We start from the raw sequence: 16,363 nt of genomic DNA, 5'->3' as shown, positions 1-16,363 counted from the left end.
AAAAGACTGATTGAGAGGGCGCAGGATTAAGATAAGGTGAAACTTGCCTGAGGGCTTTTTCACCGCAAAAACATAGAAACAAAATCCCATCCCCTGATCGTTCCGGGGAACCCGAGTAAGGACCAGTTGATCCACCAGGTCTCCAATCAGGCCACATAGGTATCTGGTAACCAACCTTTCCAGGAATCAGGAGAAGGCACAGGCTCTGACTGGGGCGGGGGACTGGAGTTGAACTCCAACGCCTTTCCTACCAAGTCCTTAATGTATGGGTTCGAGGAGATTGAAGCTCACTGAGGGAGAAAGGTCCCCAGTCTTCCTCCCACCGGGATGCTTGAGTCATTGAGACTTGGTGGGGCCATGAGGAGGATTGAATAAGATTCCCCCCCTTGAACACGGAGTTCCCTGTCCAGGTCTTCAACCATAATGGCCTTCTAGCTGAATTCACCAGGGCAGACGTTCTTGCGGCTAGTTTAACGGATTTGGCCAAGGTATCAGCAAGGAAACATACCACTCTAAACAGCAAAGGAAAGGATTTTAGTATTTGCTGCCTGGAAGTCCCCGCCAAGAGATGAGTCTAACTGGGTAAGCCAGCATTCCAGATTCCTGGCGACAGAGGTGGCCGGTAAAGCCGGCTTAAAGCTGATGGAGGTAGAATCTCAGGTCTTCCGGAGCAAAATTTCTCCTCTCTTATGCATAGAATCTTTTAGAGCCCCCATATCTACAAATGCTAAGTCCGTCTTCTTAGATACTTTAGATAAGTGGGCATCCAACTTTGGAACCTTGTTCCATGGCTGGGATCCATCTTCCTCAAACGGAAATCTCCTTTTAAGACTACCAGAGAAAAAAGGGCTTTCTTTCAGGGTTCTCCCACTCTAGATTAATGGTATCAACCAGGGAACTATGGACCCTGATACCTGAGGTCATGCTTAGAGAAACATATGTCCTCCTCAATCTATAAGGTTTCATACATAGCCTTAAGGAGGTAATCTACATTATCAAGGGCCAATTTGTACCTAGAACCCCTGGAGGAGCAACCTTCTCCATCGTTCTCTGAGCCAGACACCGCTTGAGAAGAAGCAAGGGGCCTGGGATCCTCTTCCAGGTCCTCCTCCCTTCGGCTCAATGCCTCCGATACTGCAGTATCCGTAGACTGGGTCCGAGGCCCCAGTGGCATCTTCATTCTATCCAGCAAGGATCTAAAAGACTGTAAAAGAAATGTAGTCGTCATGTCATCCTTAATGGAGGTAAGAACCCTATAGCAGGTTGTAAATGAATCCTTAGACTATTCACACAATTGTGGCATAAGGGCTTTTCCCAAGCTGAGCCCAATTTTGCCGCACAAACTGCACACTTCCTTTTGGGGGCCTGATTCTGTGTCTTGTCCTGGGCTTTAACCTACAACAAGCAGAAACACAATACAGAACATAATCAGCCTGGACTCCCCATTCCAAACACCACTGTGCTGGGGAAGAAAGAAAGTGTGCCCTACCGTCACCTGAGACTCAGAAACTGGGAGGACTACCCCCAGGAATCAGCAAGAGGGAGACAGTAAGTCCCCAAGCCTACCCGAGAGGAGCCGGTACCCGAAGAACTAGGGTCCGCCTGCTTGGGGGGGGGGGGTTGCAGCGCCCTCCATTCTGTTCCTTATGGGTCTGCTGGGTCTCTTCACACTGCATCGCAGCCCGAGCACTGTTGCCTGCATTGCCGTACAAACTGGAACCACAAGTCTCCCGGCACCCACCGATGACAGCAATGCGACCAGAGCATCTGGCTAATCAGCTTGGAGTGCAGCTGCTCTGCCTCCCAGAGGTTGCGACCGTCCGCCCGATGCTGACTCGGCCAGTTCTTTCTGGCGGTGGCACTGGACTGGAAGGCAATAGGAGCGCAGCCCCACTCCTCTCTGAATGGAGGGATCGCGCTGGGCAAGGAGGAGGTAACTTACCTGTCCAGGAACCACCAGCACCGCTCTTGAGTCTAGGGCTCCTATACAGGTTCCTAAAATGTGTAACCTATCCTTCCGAAGGAAACACTAATACTGAATAGGGAAGCCTGGAGGTCCACCTTTTAAGATCCTGGCCTTATGCGTTTCCTGTCCCGGAGGGAGGAGCTCTACGTCTCAAGAGGCAGTCATGGAAGACGTTTTGAGAAAAAACAAACAATGGTGCCCAAAATTCTCTATAGGCACCATTTTAAAGGTGTTTAACTGTAAAATGATAATGTGTACCCATAATTTATGGCTCTAGAATTATTGCTCTCACTATGCCTGTCGAGGCAATACCTCTCGTGTAGCGCAATTTATGTTTACGTAGCAATGCGTGCCCTACGCTACACGTTTGTATTAGGGTGTGTACAGGAGAGCTTTTTTAAAAGCACTTTACTTTTTTTTTTTTTTTTTTTTTTTTAATACTTATTTTTTTCCATATTTAACTCTATTGTCAGCTACTGGCAACTTTGATCCAAATCACTGCTTCTCCGGGAGTTTTGCCTGTAGAAGCAGCTCAATGTCATGCTATGTGTCCATGCACATTAGGATGTTTAGAGGCATATTTTAAGCTCAGCGTTTAGAGGCATACAAAAACCCTTCTGGTTTGTGTTTTTGATTAGCGGTTTTTTTTCTGCCAGAAAACTTCAAACGATCCTAAATGCGCCTAAACATGTGTACAAAAATTCTCTATATTGGGTTTTATTAATGCCAAGGGAACTGGTGTTTTTTTGCAAGCCCAATGTGCATGGAGCCTTAGTGTTCTATCAGCAGACAGTCTTTTCACAGACCCTCACAGAAGACAGTGTGAGATAGAGAACCCCGAGCAGTCAGCTCACACCTAAAAAGGTCTAGACAGCAGAGACTAACAATGAGGTCCAGCTAGCAGGTACGATGTGGATCTAGGAGTGGAGGCTTTAGTCTAGCCAAAGCTCTACAGAACCTCCAGGCTTCAGGATTCAGAATAGAGCTTATTACGTCTTGTCGACCATGTAATACACATGTTTAATGGCAGGCACTTAATGCTGTCACACCACACACACACACACACACACACACACACGAGTCCTTGGCAGTCAAGGTTTCTATGACCAGAGTGCACTCACAGTGACAGAGACCTCACACACAGCTCTCCTGGTCTCTGGTTGTAATGGTTTCACACACACTATATACAGTGAATGAAATAAGTATTTGATCCCCTGCTGATTTTGAATGTTTGCCCACTCACCAAGAAATGATCAGTCTAAAAATCGAATGGTAGGTGTATTGTAACACTGAGAAACAGAATAGCAACAAAAAATTCAAAAGAAATGCATGTAACAAAATTATGCACCGATTTGCATGTTCATGAAGGAAATAAGTATTTGATCCTCTATCATTCAGCAGGATTTCCTGCTACCAGGTGTCTTTCATACAGGTAGAAAGCCGAGATTAGAAGCAGTCTCTTAAAGGGAGTGCTGTTAATCTCATTTTGTTACCTGTATAAAAGACACCTGTCCTCAGGAGCAATCAAACAATCAGATTCCAAACTCTCCACCATGGCAAAGACAAAAGAGCTGTCCAAGGATCTCAAGGACAAGATTGTAGACCTACACAAGGCTGGACTGGGTTACCAAACTATTGCCAAGCAGCTTGGTGAGAAGGTGACAACAGTTGGTGCAATCATTTGCAAATGGAAAAAACCCAAAGCAACTGTCAGTCTCCCTAGGTCTGGTGCACCATGCAAGATCTTACCTCATGGAGTGTCAATGACCATGAGAACAGTGAGGAATCATCCCAGAACTACACATGAGGATCTTGTCAATGATCTCCAGGCAGCTGGGACCACAGTCACCAAGAAAACAATTGGTAACACGCTAAGCCGTCAAGGATTGAAATCCTGCAGTGCCCGCAAGGTCCTTCTGCTCAAGATAGCACATGTCCAGGCCCGTCTGAAGTTTGCCACTGAACATCTGAATGATACAGGGGAGGACTGGTTGAAAGTGTTGTGGTCAGATGAGACCAAAATCGAGCTCTTTGGCATCAACTCAACTCGTTGTGTTTGGAGGAGAAGGAATACTGCCTATGACCCCAAGAACACCATCCCAACTGTCAAACATGGTGGTGGAAACATTCTGCTTTGGTGGTGTTTTTCTGCTAAGGGGACAGGACAACTGCACCGCATCAAAAGGGACGATGGACGGGGCAATGTACCATCAAATCTTGGGTGAGAACCTTCTTCCCTCAGCCAGGGCATTGAAAATGGGTCGTGGATGGATGTTACAGCATGACAATGACCCAAAACACACAGCCAAGGCAACAAAGGAGTGGCTCAAGAAGAAGCACATTTAGGTCCTGGAGTGGCCTAGCCAGTCTCCAGACCTTAATCCGATTGAAAATCTGTGGAGGGAGCTGAAAGTTCGAGTTGCCAAATGTCAGCCACCAAACCTTAAAGACTTGGAGAGGATCTGCCAAGAGGAGTGGGCCAAAATCCCTCTGGAGATGTGTGCAAACCTGGTGGCCAACTACAGGAAACATCTGAACTCTGATTGCCAACAAGGGATTTGCCACCAAGTACTAAGTCATGTTTTGTGAAGGGGATCAAATACTTATTTCCCTCATGAACATGCAAATCAGTGCATAACTTGTTAGAAATGTATTTCTTTTGAATTTTTTGTTGCTATTCTGTCTCTCAGTGTTACAATACACCTACTTATTTCCTTTACGATAGATAGATCGATAGATCATACATATACACACACCATTCCAAACTTGCAGTGTTGGCTAGCTTGGTAAAGCCTAGAGCTCCCTCTGTTGGCTGGAACAGTAGATGCAACACATTCTTATGGAATATTTCATGTCTACTTGAAAAGAAATTCGAAAATAAAAATATATTTACAAAAGCACTATATGCTGTAAACCTGGTGTGACTCTGCAAGGACCAGGGCAGTGGAAAGTGGGCCTGCACTTTGTCTAAGGTCTGTGGTCTCTTATTTTTTATGAAATGCTAGCTTTTTTGATCAACGTACACCTACACATTAAAAGCTTATACTGCCATTATAGAAGCATAATATGCTCATCCCACTCTGAGACGTTTTAAAGGATTCTGCAGGCTACCGTTCACATATATTTCTTGAAAGCAAATAAGGCAAGCCTGCTGACCTTTCAGTTTTGTCCTTGAGACTTCTAATGCTCCAATTCAGAAATGTAAATCTAGATAGATGGTATTCCATATTACCAGGTTCAAGACATAAACATCATGTAATTACCCAAATACTGTATATTTAAAAGGACAATGGTACTTTAAGTCCTCTAACTCACCCTCCCAAACTAATCTACAAGAACACCATTATGCCCAATCAATATCTGAAACCCTTTACAAACAACAAAAGTCTGGTGTAACAAGACTGAACCCAGAGTGTGGTACATTCATTTATGCTCCAGTTTAATCCTGTGGTGATGGCCAAAGTAATAGTTCAGCATGCAAAAATGTCTGCCATTTAAAATTAAAATAATTGTATGTAAAGATTTTCTGTGGAGGAGTGTGGGGGCTGTAGGGTAGAATTGCATCTCGTTTTACAGTTTAATTTGCATCAATCTAAACTAACACCAAGGGGGGGGGGGCATTTACTTAAACAGGAAAGTACAAAATCAAGTGCAACTCTGCAAAGAACCCAATCAGCTTACTGGTTTTATAGCCAAAGCTTAAAATGAATAAGCTGAAGTTGGAAGCTACCATGCACAGCTACACAAGATTCTGAGTGCACTTGTTTTCACAAGTCTACCCCACATACCAGATATGATTGTTTTAAGGCAAAATGAACTATCAGCTAACAGTTGAAAATATTTGAGGGGTATCACAACAGTGTTCAAAGCTCACAACCTGAGTAAAAAAAGCCTGTCCCCTGTTCTCTCTGCAGAGGTCTGACACAAACCCTGCTGAGTTATTCCTTGAGCATACATTTGGATGATTGCATAGCTAAACACTGATTGATTGAAGGGATCAAACTCTGACTTAGCAGAGGGGTGTCAGACTTCATTAGAGGGTCAAAAACTCCATCATGCAGACAGGGGACAGGCACTCAGGATGTTGCTGTTTTCTCTAAGTCTTCAAACACTTTTTGCTTTGATTCAAATGGAATATATTTAGCTCACTGAAAACAAAGTTTAACTGTGTTTTAAAGCAAATCTGCTGATGGGTAAAAAATACTACCCCTACTTATACTAAGGGCTAAGCAGCATCAGGTGCCTTAACTCATTAACGTTCCTAGCAGCGCTAATCCCTGCTAGACCCCCGAAAAGACACTGACCCTACAGGGTTCACTAGCAGGTAAGAAAGCAAGAATATTTGAGCAATATTTTATGCTTTTATAATGATCTCTGTGAAACAGAGAGATGGCAACAGAAACGAACAGCAAAATATTGTTCTGCCAAGCACCACAGACTCAAACATTAGACTAGGTGGGTACAGCAATTAAAAGCTTTATAGTCTACTCACTTGGACACCAGCATCCTTGCAGGCCTCAATGACTGCCCTTGTTCCAGTGTAGTTGACTCTGTAGAATAGTTCTTTGTTGTCGCTGGAAGGGGCTGGGGATGCACAGTGAAAGACGACATTCACACCCTGAAGTGCTGGCAGTAAATCCTAGTGTTATTGAAATAAAACGGAGGAGGATTATAAACACAAGGCAAAATGAAATAGATTTTTACCTTAATGCATGGTCACTGATGTCCAAAGCAGGGAAAATAAGCCTTATTGTTTATTTAATGACATAGCATGCAGTACCATGAAGTCTAACTCTATAGCTTACTCAATTCTTATTATAATACAGGATTTATATAGCACCAACCGTTTGCGCAGCAATTTACAATGTGAGGGCAGACAGTACAATTACAATACAATTTAATACAGTAGGAAACAAAGGGCCCTGCTCGTTAGAGCTTACAATCTAAGACAGAGGGTCAATTTATACAAAAAGGTAATAACTGTGGGGGATGAGCTGATGGAGAAAATAAATTACAGATATTAAGTGGGGGCAGGAAAGGCTTGTATGAAGAGATGGGTTTTCAGGTATCATCTAAATGTAGACAGAGTAGAAGACAGTCGGACAGATTGGGGTAGGGAAGGTGGGAGAGACTCAGGAGAAGTCCTGGAGGAAAGCATGGGAGGAAGTAACAAGGGAACTAGGGAGCATGAGGTCTTGGGAGAAATGGAGAGAATGATTTGGTTGGTATTTTGAGACCAGGGTAGTGATGTAGCTGGGGGTCGAGTTGTGGATGGCTTTGTAAGTTGATGTTAGAATTTTGAATAGAATTTGTTGGGAGAGCGGAAGCCAGTGGAGGGATTAGCAGATGCTGAATGGCTGGAGCAGCATTCATGATGGACTGAAGAGGGGATAACTTATTTAAAGGTAATCCAATGAGTAGGGAGTTGCAGTATTCAAAGCGAGAGATGACCAGGGAGTGAATTAGAAGCTTTGCAGTGTCATTGGTTAGGAAGGGGGCGTATTTTAGAGATGTTGCCGAGGTTGAGGCGACAAGCTTTGGATGCGAGGCCAAAATACTAGTTCAGAGTCCAGGATAACACCTAGCACCTTGGCATGCGGGGACGGGCTGATAGATGTGCCTTCAATCTTGACAGAGAAGGCAGGAGAAGGGGCACGGGGGGGAGGAAATATTATGAGCTCGGTTTTGGATAGATTGAGTTTGAGGAAGTGGTCTGACATTCAGGCTGATATGTCCATTAGTGATGCGTGTGGAGACTGATGGAGTGAGCTGTGGGGTAGAGAGATAGATTTGGATAGATCAGTGTAGAAATGGTATTGGAAGCCATGGTAGGCCATCAACTGACCCAGGAAGGAGGTGTAGATTGAGAACAGGAGAGCTACGAGAACAGAGCCTTCGTGGGAACCTGATGGTGTAAGGGACCGCCTGGCGACACCACTAGCACTCCACTAATCAGGCGTCCCCAGCGCACGGAGTCTAAGTCCCAGAGTACTTGTTCACCAGAGCCCCTGATGGTGGGGATGGACTTGGAGTACCCCGGGACCAGGTCGTGCTTACTGAGGGCACCCGTCAGTGGTAGGGGTGGTCGCCAGGGGCTCCCACGGGAGAGAGCCTGATATGAGGAGGTCTGGGAACCCCGCTGAGAGGAATGGATGGATGGATGGATGAGCAAGTGCAGAGTCAGGCAAGCCGGGTCGGTAACGGGGAGGACAGCACGGTACAAGGCAGCGGGCAGAGAATAGTCGGGTCACACGCCAGGTCATCAACAGTAGGTCAAATCCAATAGGGGACATACGGAAGAGAGGTCAGGCAAAGCAAGGGTCTGGGCAGGAGAATTCAGCAGTGGTCAGGTACAATCCGGGTCAGCAACTTACAGGTTCAGGTTCAGATACAGGGCAAGGACAAGACCAGAAGGCACTGAATGACAGCTCAGGGCCGTTTAAATATCGCGCCCTGCGCTGCCATTGGTGCCCAGCGGGCGGCCGCGGCTCCTATTGCGCATGCGCGAACTCACGCGCCGCGGCCGGCCCGGACCTAGAGCCCGCGTCCCTGCACAGGGCGGCATACTGCGCCTGCGCCGGGACCATCGCGGCGGGGATCGAGGGGATCCCTGACATTGCCCCCCCCCCCTACGGGCAACCTCCGGATGCCCACCCGATCTCTCCACCACGGGTGGTCACGAAGAAACCGCCGGACAAGTCTGGGTGCATGGACATTATGGGCTGGTTCCCAAGAATTGTCCTCGGGGCCATAGCCCTTCCATTTTATAAGAAATTGGGTCTGGCCCCCCCTTCTTCGGCACTTCAGGATCGTTTCCACCTCATATTCTTCTTGTCTCTCCACCGTTATGGCCTCCGGAGGTCTGGATTCACGTTCTGGGAAGGCATCCGGGATCACAGGTTTAAGTAAGGACACGTGGAAAACAGGATGAATTCTGAATGTTTCAGGGAGGGTAAGTTCATATGCCACCTCGTTGACCATTCGCTTCACACAAAAAGGCCCCACGAATTTAGGTCCCAATTTCTTTGAGGGACAAAGCATTCTCAAGTTGGTTGTTGCCAACCAGACCTTATCCCCAGGCTTCAGCACCAGATTCCCTCTTCGTTTCTTGTTATATGCATTCCTGTTATCCTCCTGGGCCCGAGCGATGGCTTCCTGTAGTACTTTGTTGTTCGAGGAGAAGAAGTTTAATGCGTCTTGCGTTGCCGGAACTGGGCACTCAGAGACCAAATCAGGAAGAAAGACAGGGTGAAATCCGTAATTAGAGAAGAACGGAGATTGCCCTGTCGCTGAATGGCTTGCGTTGTTATATGCAAATTCCGCTAAAGGTAACAGTGGTAACCAATTATCTTGAAGGAAGGATGTGTAGCAACGCAAGTATTGTTCTAGGGTCTGGTTTGTCCTCTCGGTCTGTCCGTTGGTCTGAGGGTGGAAAGCAGAGGAGAGGGACAACTTGATATCCAGGGCCTTGCACAGGGCCCTCCAAAATCTAGATGTAAATTGGACCCCGCGATCCGAGACGATGTCCTCCGGGATTCCATGTAACCTTACGATTTCCTGGATGAATATTCGCGCCGTCTCGGACGCAGACGGAGTCCTCCTCAATGGTACAAAGTGAGCCATTTTCGATAATCGATCGATGACCACGAAGATCGCGGTGTGTTCTTGGGACGGTGGGAGCTCGACTATAAAGTCCATTGCGATCCCTTGCCACGGTCGTTCAGGAATCGGCAAGGGACGCAGCAGTCCCCAAGCCTTGTTCCTCGATGGCTTGTTTTTCTGGCAGACGGTACAGGATCTTACATAGAGTTTACAATCCTTGGCCATACTTGGCCACCAAAAAGAGCGTTGGAGAAGCTCCAGGGTCTTGGCTGGGCCAAAGTGTCCCGCCATCGGGTGGTCATGGCAATGTCCCAGGACAAGGGTCCGGACCTCTTCAGGGACCATGACCAACCCATCCTTCCATAGGAGTCCCCCCTTGTTCTGGAGGGACACACCAACTGGGACTGACGCGGCCGTGGATGCCTCCAATAGTTTGGACCGAAGGTCCGTCTGGAGCGCCAAGAAATTTCCTGCAGACAGAATCGTATCAGGTACCGGATCTTCTTTGGAGTCTTCAAACATACGAGATAGTGCATCAGGTTTCGTATTTTTAGATCCGGGCCTATACGTGATGTGAAAAATGAACCTGGAGAAGAACAATGCCCATCTTGCCTGCCGTGGGCGTAAGCGTTTGGCGGTCCTTAGGTACTCGAGATTCTTGTGATCAGTGAAGATCAAGATGGGGTGCGAGGCACCTTCCAGCAGGTACCTCCATTCTTCGAGAGCTGTTTTGATGGCCAACAACTCTCGATCGCCGATATCGTAGTTCTTTTCTGCTAGGGTAAGTTTTCTTGAGAAGAACGCTACAGGATGGAGCAACTCTTTGGTGCCCTTTCGCTGGGACAGGATGGACCCCACCGCATTCTCTGAAGCGTCTACTTCCAAGATGTATGGCAGGGCAGCGTCCGGGTGGCCCAGAATGGGTGCCGAGGTAAAGAGTTTTTTCAAGGCCTCAAAGGCTTCCTGAGCCTCCGGCGTCCATCTGAACCGGGTTCCAAGCTTGGTCAACTGAGTTATGGGGGAGACCAGACCCGAGAAGTTCTTAATGAACTTCCGGTAGAAATTCGCAAAACCGATAAACCGCTGGACGCCCTTCTTGTCCGCGGGTACCGGCCACTCCAAAATTGCCGAGACTTTCTGAGGGTCCATTGCGACCCCCGCGGTGGAGATAATCAACCCCAGGAACGTAATGCTAGGTTGCTCAAAGCAACACTTATCTGCCTTGGCGTATAACCCATGCTGACGTAACCGCCCCAACACCCTTGCCACATGTATCCTGTGATCCTTCAGGGAGGATGAGAAAATCAGTATATCGTCCAGGTAAACGATAACGAAAATATCCAGGTAATCCCTAAAAATATCGTTTACGAAATGCTGAAATGTGGCTGGTGCATTGCACAGACCAAATGGCATGACCAGGTATTCAAAGTGCCCAAATCGTGTACGGAACGCGGTTTTCCACTCGTCCCCCTCCCTTATGCGAACTAGGTTGTACGCCCCCCTTAGATCAAGTTTAGTAAATATGACCACAGTCTTCAGGCTCTGAAATAACTCTGGCACTAACGGTAATGGGTAACGATTTTTAATCGTGACCCTGTTCAGCTCCCGGTAGTCTATACATGGTCTCAGAGATTTGTCTTTTTTTTCCACAAAGAAGATCCCCGCCCCTGCTGGCGAAGTGGAGGGACGGATGAACCCCTTCTGGAGACTGTCCTCAATGTATTCCTTCAGGGCCCCCAATTCGAGTTCCGATAGGGGAAAAATTCGCCCAAAAGGAATCTCAGAGCCGGGTAACAGGTCAATGGGACAGTCATACGGGCGGTGGGGGGGCAGGGCATCTGCTCCCCGTTTACTGAACACGTCCAGGAATTCATGATATTCTGTGGGAATAACCTGTTTCAGATCAGAATCCCCCTCGGAGCATAGGAGGACCTGGGGGCCTGCCGGGCCTGAAGTGCGGCAGTGTTCCTGACAGTATGGGGAAGGGAACAAGATTGACCCGGTTTCCCAGTTAATTTGGGGGTTATGGGCCCGTAACCAAGGGAGCCCCAAAATGACTGGGAACAGAGGTGACGCAATGGCATCCAGGCGGAGGAATTCCCGGTGTTGGTTGGCAATGGTAGTGGCAATGGGGGGAGTTTCCTGATTAACCACTCCTGATTTTATCTGGGAACCATCGGCCAAAAATATGTTAAAACCCCTCTTTCTGGGTTGGAGGGGAATTTTCTGCTGACGAGCAAAGTCTAAATCCAGAAAACAACTGCATGCCCCCGAATCAATTATGGCTGTCACTTCCACGGTCCTTTCGGGGAGCTGAAAGGAGAGGGGTACAACTAAGTATTGGGAAGGACTGACATTGCCAATAGACAAGGAAGAAAAAGAGGTACACTTACTCATTTTCTGAGGGCAGGATCGTACCATATGACCGGCTTCCCCGCAGTAGAGGCAGAGGTTCTGCGAGCGTCTCCACTGGTGTTCTTCTGGCGATAATTTGGGTCGAGCCAGGCCTAGTTGCATGGGTTCTGGAACATCTCCTGGGAGTGGATTCTGGATACTTGGTCTAGGTGGTTGGCTGGGGCCTAGGAATGGACCCCAGTTGTTTCCACGACCCTGGCCGGACCTCTCAAACCTGCGTTCCCGCAGTCGTCGGTCAATCTTTATCGTCAGGGCAATTAGGTCCTCTAATGACTCAGGAACCTCTACCCGGGCCAGCTCATCCTTTAGGGGTTCTGATAGCCCCATGCGGAACTGGTGCAACAAGGCAAACTCGTTCCAGCGAGTGTCCCCCATCCAGTGCCTAAAATCTGAGGCGTATTCCTCGGCCGCCCGACGGCCCTGTCGGAGTGTGTATAAGATTGCTTCGGCAGAAGCAGCCCGCTGCGGGTCATCATATAGGATGGCCATCGCCTCAAAGAAGTCCTTGACTGTTCCTAGGTGTGGGTCATTGTTTCCCCTTAACCGATGGGCCCAATCTTGGGGTTCGCCCTGCAACAGTGAGATTATAAATCCCACCTTCACTGATTCGGTCAAAAAGGTACGGGGTTGAAGTTCAAAAAATAGGAGGCAGGACTCACGGAATGACCTGAAGCGTGTGCGGTCCCCGTGAAAACGCTCCGGTAGGGGTACCCGGGGTTCCGCCATAGGTAGCGGGGCGGAGGCCCCTGATGCTGGCTCAAGAGCAGCCGGGGGTGCAGAAACTGGGGCCTGTGGGGCTGGGTCAGATAGGGAGCAGGTCTGGAAGCGGTGCTCCAGCTGCATGCATTTATCCTGCAGGGCTGCTACGGCCTGCGTCAGGTTAGATAGATGTCTGCAAATTTCTTCCAGCGGGGAGGGCCCTCCTCTAGGCTCAGTCATGGCCTTCTGGTACTGTAAGGGACCGCCTGGCGACACCACTAGCACTCCACTAATCAGGCGTCCCCAGCGCACGGAGTCTAAGTCCCAGAGTACTTGTTCACCAGAGCCCCTGATGGTGGGGATGGACTTGGAGTACCCCGGGACCAGGTCGTGCTTACTGAGGGCACCCGTCAGTGGTAGGGGTGGTCGCCAGGGGCTCCCACGGGAGAGAGCCTGATATGAGGAGGTCTGGGAACCCCGCTGAGAGGAATGGATGGATGGATGAGCAAGTGCAGAGTCAGGCAAGCCGGGTCGGTAACGGGGAGGACAGCACGGTACAAGGCAGCGGGCAGAGAATAGTCGGGTCACACGCCAGGTCATCAACAGTAGGTCAAATCCAATAGGGGACATACGGAAGAGAGGTCAGGCAAAGCAAGGGTCTGGGCAGGAGAATTCAGCAGTGGTCAGGTACAATCCGGGTCAGCAACTTACAGGTTCAGGTTCAGATACAGGATACAGGGCAAGGACAAGACCAGAAGGCACTGAATGACAGCTCAGGGCCGTTTAAATATCGCGCCCTGCGCTGCCATTGGTGCCCAGCGGGCGGCCGCGGCTCCTATTGCGCATGCGCGAACTCACGCGCCGCGGCCGGCCCGGACCTAGAGCCCGCGTCCCTGCACAGGGCGGCATACTGCGCCTGCGCTGGGACCATCGCGGCGGGGATCGAGGGGATCCCTGACAGATGGAGAATGGAAGAAGAGGAGGAAGTGAGGTTGTAATTGACACTGAAGATGTGGTGAGATAGTTAGGAAAAGAACCAGTGAAGAGTACAGTCATGGAGACCAATGGAATGAGGTTTTTTGAGGAGGAGGGGGTGGTCCACTGTATCAAAGGCAGTAGAGAGGTCCAGGAGTAGGAGTACAGAATAGTGTCCATTGGTTTTAGCGGTTAGTAGATAGCTTGAGTTTTGGGAGAGCAATTTATGTGGAGTGTTGAGAGTGAAATGCAGACTGGAGAGGATCAAGGTTATTTTCACAGCCTGTTGTAGACTAGGCGCTCATGGAGTGTAAAGGAAAAGGGGAGCAAGGAGAAGGGGCGTAGGTTGTTAGGTTGGTGGGGTCCAGTGAGGGCTTTTTAAGTATGGGGATGATTAGTGCATGTTTTAGAGAGGTGGAGAAAATGCCAGAAGAGAGGGAGAGATTGTAGGATAGAGCCAGAGGGTGACTGAAGCATTTGTGAGGGAGCAGGGTCCAGGGGGCAAGTGGTTAAGTGGGCATTAGAAAAAAGGTTAGCAACCTTGTCTATAGTAGCAGGGTTGAATGAAGGAAGTAATGAGTGTACAAGTAGACATGGAGTGATAAGTGGGATAGATGTCTGTACAGTGGATATCTTATCACAAGTTGCATCAATCTTATTTTTGAAGTGAATGGCTATCTCATGGGCAGTGATTGAGGTAGTGGGTGGAGGCAGTGGAAGACGAAGTAGAGAGTTGAAGGGGACTAGATGAGAAGGCGTTAATGAGAGTGATAAAATAGGTCTTCTTGGCAACTTGGAGGTAGTAGTAGTATTTTTGAGCAGTTCTCAGACCTACTGTAGTCATACGCCACAGGCGCACAAGAGCACGGTTATGTTTTTTTCAAACTTCTGGTGTTATCTGTTTGCCAAGGTTGTAGGGATCAGGACCTGATTCTCTGTGTGTTGTGAGGGGGGGCAATTGTGTCTAGGGCAGATGACAGTGAACTAATATAGACAGAAGTGGCTAGGTTGGGGCAGGACACTGGTGATATTTTGTCAAAGAGTTGGTCAGTAGCAGAGTAGAGAAGTGAAGGGTTAAGGTGGCGAAGGTTTCTGTGAGTAACTGTTAGGCGGATGGAGGGAGAGGAAGTAGAAGACAGGAAGAGAGTGAATCTAATAAGGTAGTGATCTTCACCAATTCAATCCCAATGTCTCGGACTCTTGCTGGAGATGTCACCTGGCTAAGGGCACACTCATGCACATTTGGTGGGACTGCCCACTGCTGCAGCCTTTTTGGGGGAGAGTTCAATCCACAATTACATGCGTGACCACGTATAGCCTGGAGCTCACCCCTGCACAATTTCTACTGCATCACTCCTCACTCCCATTCCAGACATACCGTAAATCACTCGCCATGCATATAGTTAACGCTGCTAAACAGTGTGTCCCAGTCCACTGGCGCTCGACAAATATTCCCACTATCCGTGAATGGTTTGCGAGGATCAGCAGAATTGAAGAAATGGAGGAATTGATCTGTTGCCAAGGAACATCCCGAGAGATTCATGGGAACTTGGGCCTGCAGGAGGCACTTTAAAACTACCCCTACCTACCGCCTACTAATGCAGCAATGATTGACCAGACATATCCTGCAACTGGGGATTGTCCTCTTTTCTGAGATACCTCTCGATATATGTCTAGATATACCTTAGTCTTGCACCAAGGCTTACTCCCTCAGAACTGCATATTACCCGGTTGACTGTCTTGATACGCTCCACGTCTTCAGCTATAAGTAGGTGTTTTTACTGTGGCTCATTTCACATGTTGTGAGCCACCTATCCGCAAACATACAATGAATAACAACAAAAAACAGCGCAAAATCTACAAGCAAAATTACACAAGTGCATAAATAAAGAAAAAAATATATAAAATCAAGTGTCCATGTGAAAATAAGTCCTTATTCCCATTGAAACCAATAATAAATTATTCTAAATGTGCTTCCAACTATCCACCACTTAAAAATGATATTAACCGCACTCAGCAGACAGAGGTGAGTAATGAGCCTTATAGGATATAAGGGATCCTATACCCCCTCCAAAAGAGATCAAATCTTCTTTTTCACACTGATTGGGTATATCAATTGCCTCCACTTTATTCCTCCATGAATTCCTCAATAGTGTATAGAAAAAGAAACTACATAGTGTAATACTGTCACTTCATATAGAATAGAAAGATAGAATAAGGCCACTCACATGTTTAAATATAATTAAAAACCTTGTTTAATAGCCTAGATGGCTTCAAAATAACCACTTTCCACAGTTGCAAAATATAGGGATCTCACGCTTCTGTAGTGTCTGCAGAGGATGAACACCCTTCCACCTCTAAGATGGCCCACTTGAACTGCATCACTCAGCGTGCATTCCAAACACCGGAAATGACGTGAACCAGAATGATGGCGGACCGGAAGTACGTCAACGCGTTTCGCCCCACCCACAGGGCGTTCTCAAGACGCCCTGTGGGCGGGGCGATTTTTATATATTTTTTTTATTTATGCACTTGTGTAATTTTGCTTGTAGATTTTGCGCTGTTTTTTGTTGTTATTCATTGGGGTTTTTTCACTGTTGCACAACTGCATAATCACTTAGGATTTGTTTTTTGGCGCTGGGATATATATTTTTTTTATCCGCAAACATACACCCCTCCTTTCCGTTTTAACTCACCCTAAGCCCT

The 16,363-nt window shown here is 47.9% G+C and overlaps 1 protein-coding gene across 2 annotated transcripts in view; it reads right to left on the bottom strand.

Annotated features, from left to right (window-relative positions):
* The window catches only part of NSDHL (NAD(P) dependent 3-beta-hydroxysteroid dehydrogenase NSDHL), a 46,388-nt gene that overhangs the window by 13,729 nt on the left and 16,296 nt on the right, over window positions 1-16,363 (bottom strand). For both annotated transcript variants that reach the window (XM_089651925.1, XM_089651923.1), the window contains exon 4: window positions 6,459-6,605. In XM_089651925.1, the coding sequence (XP_089508051.1) occupies window positions 6,459-6,605 (147 nt within the window). The remainder of the gene's footprint in view (window positions 1-6,458; window positions 6,606-16,363) is intronic.

Source organism: Staurois parvus, unplaced genomic scaffold (assembly GCF_062004578.1).
Source record: "Staurois parvus isolate SC_StPar_1 unplaced genomic scaffold, SC_StPar_1.0 ptg000668l, whole genome shotgun sequence".
In the NCBI taxonomy this organism is placed as follows: Eukaryota; Metazoa; Chordata; class Amphibia; order Anura; family Ranidae; genus Staurois; species Staurois parvus.
The sequence above is the reverse complement of the archived record's forward strand: the minus strand, read 5'-3'. Positions and strand labels throughout refer to the sequence as shown.